Source organism: Mandrillus leucophaeus, unplaced genomic scaffold (genome assembly GCF_000951045.1).
Source record: "Mandrillus leucophaeus isolate KB7577 unplaced genomic scaffold, Mleu.le_1.0 Scaffold347, whole genome shotgun sequence".
Lineage (NCBI taxonomy): Eukaryota > Metazoa > Chordata > Mammalia > Primates > Cercopithecidae > Mandrillus > Mandrillus leucophaeus.
The window spans coordinates 410,441-411,420 of record NW_012103665.1 but is presented as its reverse complement, the minus strand read 5'-3'; the positions used below and the strand labels follow the sequence as shown (position 1 = coordinate 411,420).

The following is a 980-nucleotide window of genomic DNA, read 5'->3' as shown; positions in this document are numbered from 1 at the left end:
CCAGGCAGGTCTCAAACTCCTGACCTCAGGTGATCTGCTTGCCTTGGCCTCCCAAAGTGCTGGGATTATAGGCATAAACCACTGTGCTCGGCCTAACTACCAATGTTTTCTGGAGTTTAAATATTAAAATTCAAACTACCAATTTTAACTTTTTCCTTTAAGAGATAAATCAATAAAGACCAAAGTCAAATTCACTGTGATTTAAATACTTTACCTTCTCAAAAAGCATAACATTAGCAAAAGTAAAAATTAATCTCCAAAACCATTTAATTGTGTTCCTTATCCCTTGTTTCCTGAGTTCCTCATCTTGTTTTCTGATGCTTTCCTTACTGGATTCTCAAAATTTTTTCAAATATTTTTCTCTGATTAAAACCCTCTGTAAATATCCTCTAGCATAGCATATCAGGGGCTGTACATGAAACATATTCAATGGCCAATTCCTGTGCTTGCTGCCAAGGTCACAGTTACACCCAGAGGACCTGAAGCATTTGCAAATATGAAATTGACTTTAGACATCAGAACAGTACCAAATTATTCTGCCTAGAGACTTGAAAAATTCATTAATAAATGTAAAATATTATTTCTCATTTTTAATGTTTAATTTATAAGCTTAAATATAGATTACCTTAGCTATATTACCAGTATATCCTGGAACCAAAGTAAGATGGTTTTCCTGTTCCCATAATCCACTTAATTGTTGTTTTAAAATTTTTATATTTCTAAAACAAAAAAAAGGAAGAAAAATGAGAAAGCAAATATATTAAGATACAAACTTTCATCATAAATATGCATAATAAAAACCATTCTAAAATTTTTCAGGTATTTATCAGGAGAAAATGATGCTATTTGAAATAAAACATTCGGGAATGTGGAGAGAAATTTTTTAAAAAGTCAAATAACTTTTAGAATAATACACGTCAGTCATGAAAATTAAAGGTTTATTCACATAATACCCCCATATACTTCCAATTTAATTAATT

The 980-nt window shown here is 30.7% G+C and overlaps 1 protein-coding gene across 1 annotated transcript in view; it reads right to left on the bottom strand.

Annotated features, from left to right (window-relative positions):
* The window catches only part of KATNBL1 (katanin p80 subunit B-like 1), a 54,919-nt gene that overhangs the window by 4,086 nt on the left and 49,853 nt on the right, over positions 1-980 (bottom strand). The window contains exon 9 of the mRNA XM_011989106.1: positions 626-719. Coding sequence (XP_011844496.1) covers positions 626-719 — 94 coding nt within the window. The remainder of the gene's footprint in view (positions 1-625; positions 720-980) is intronic.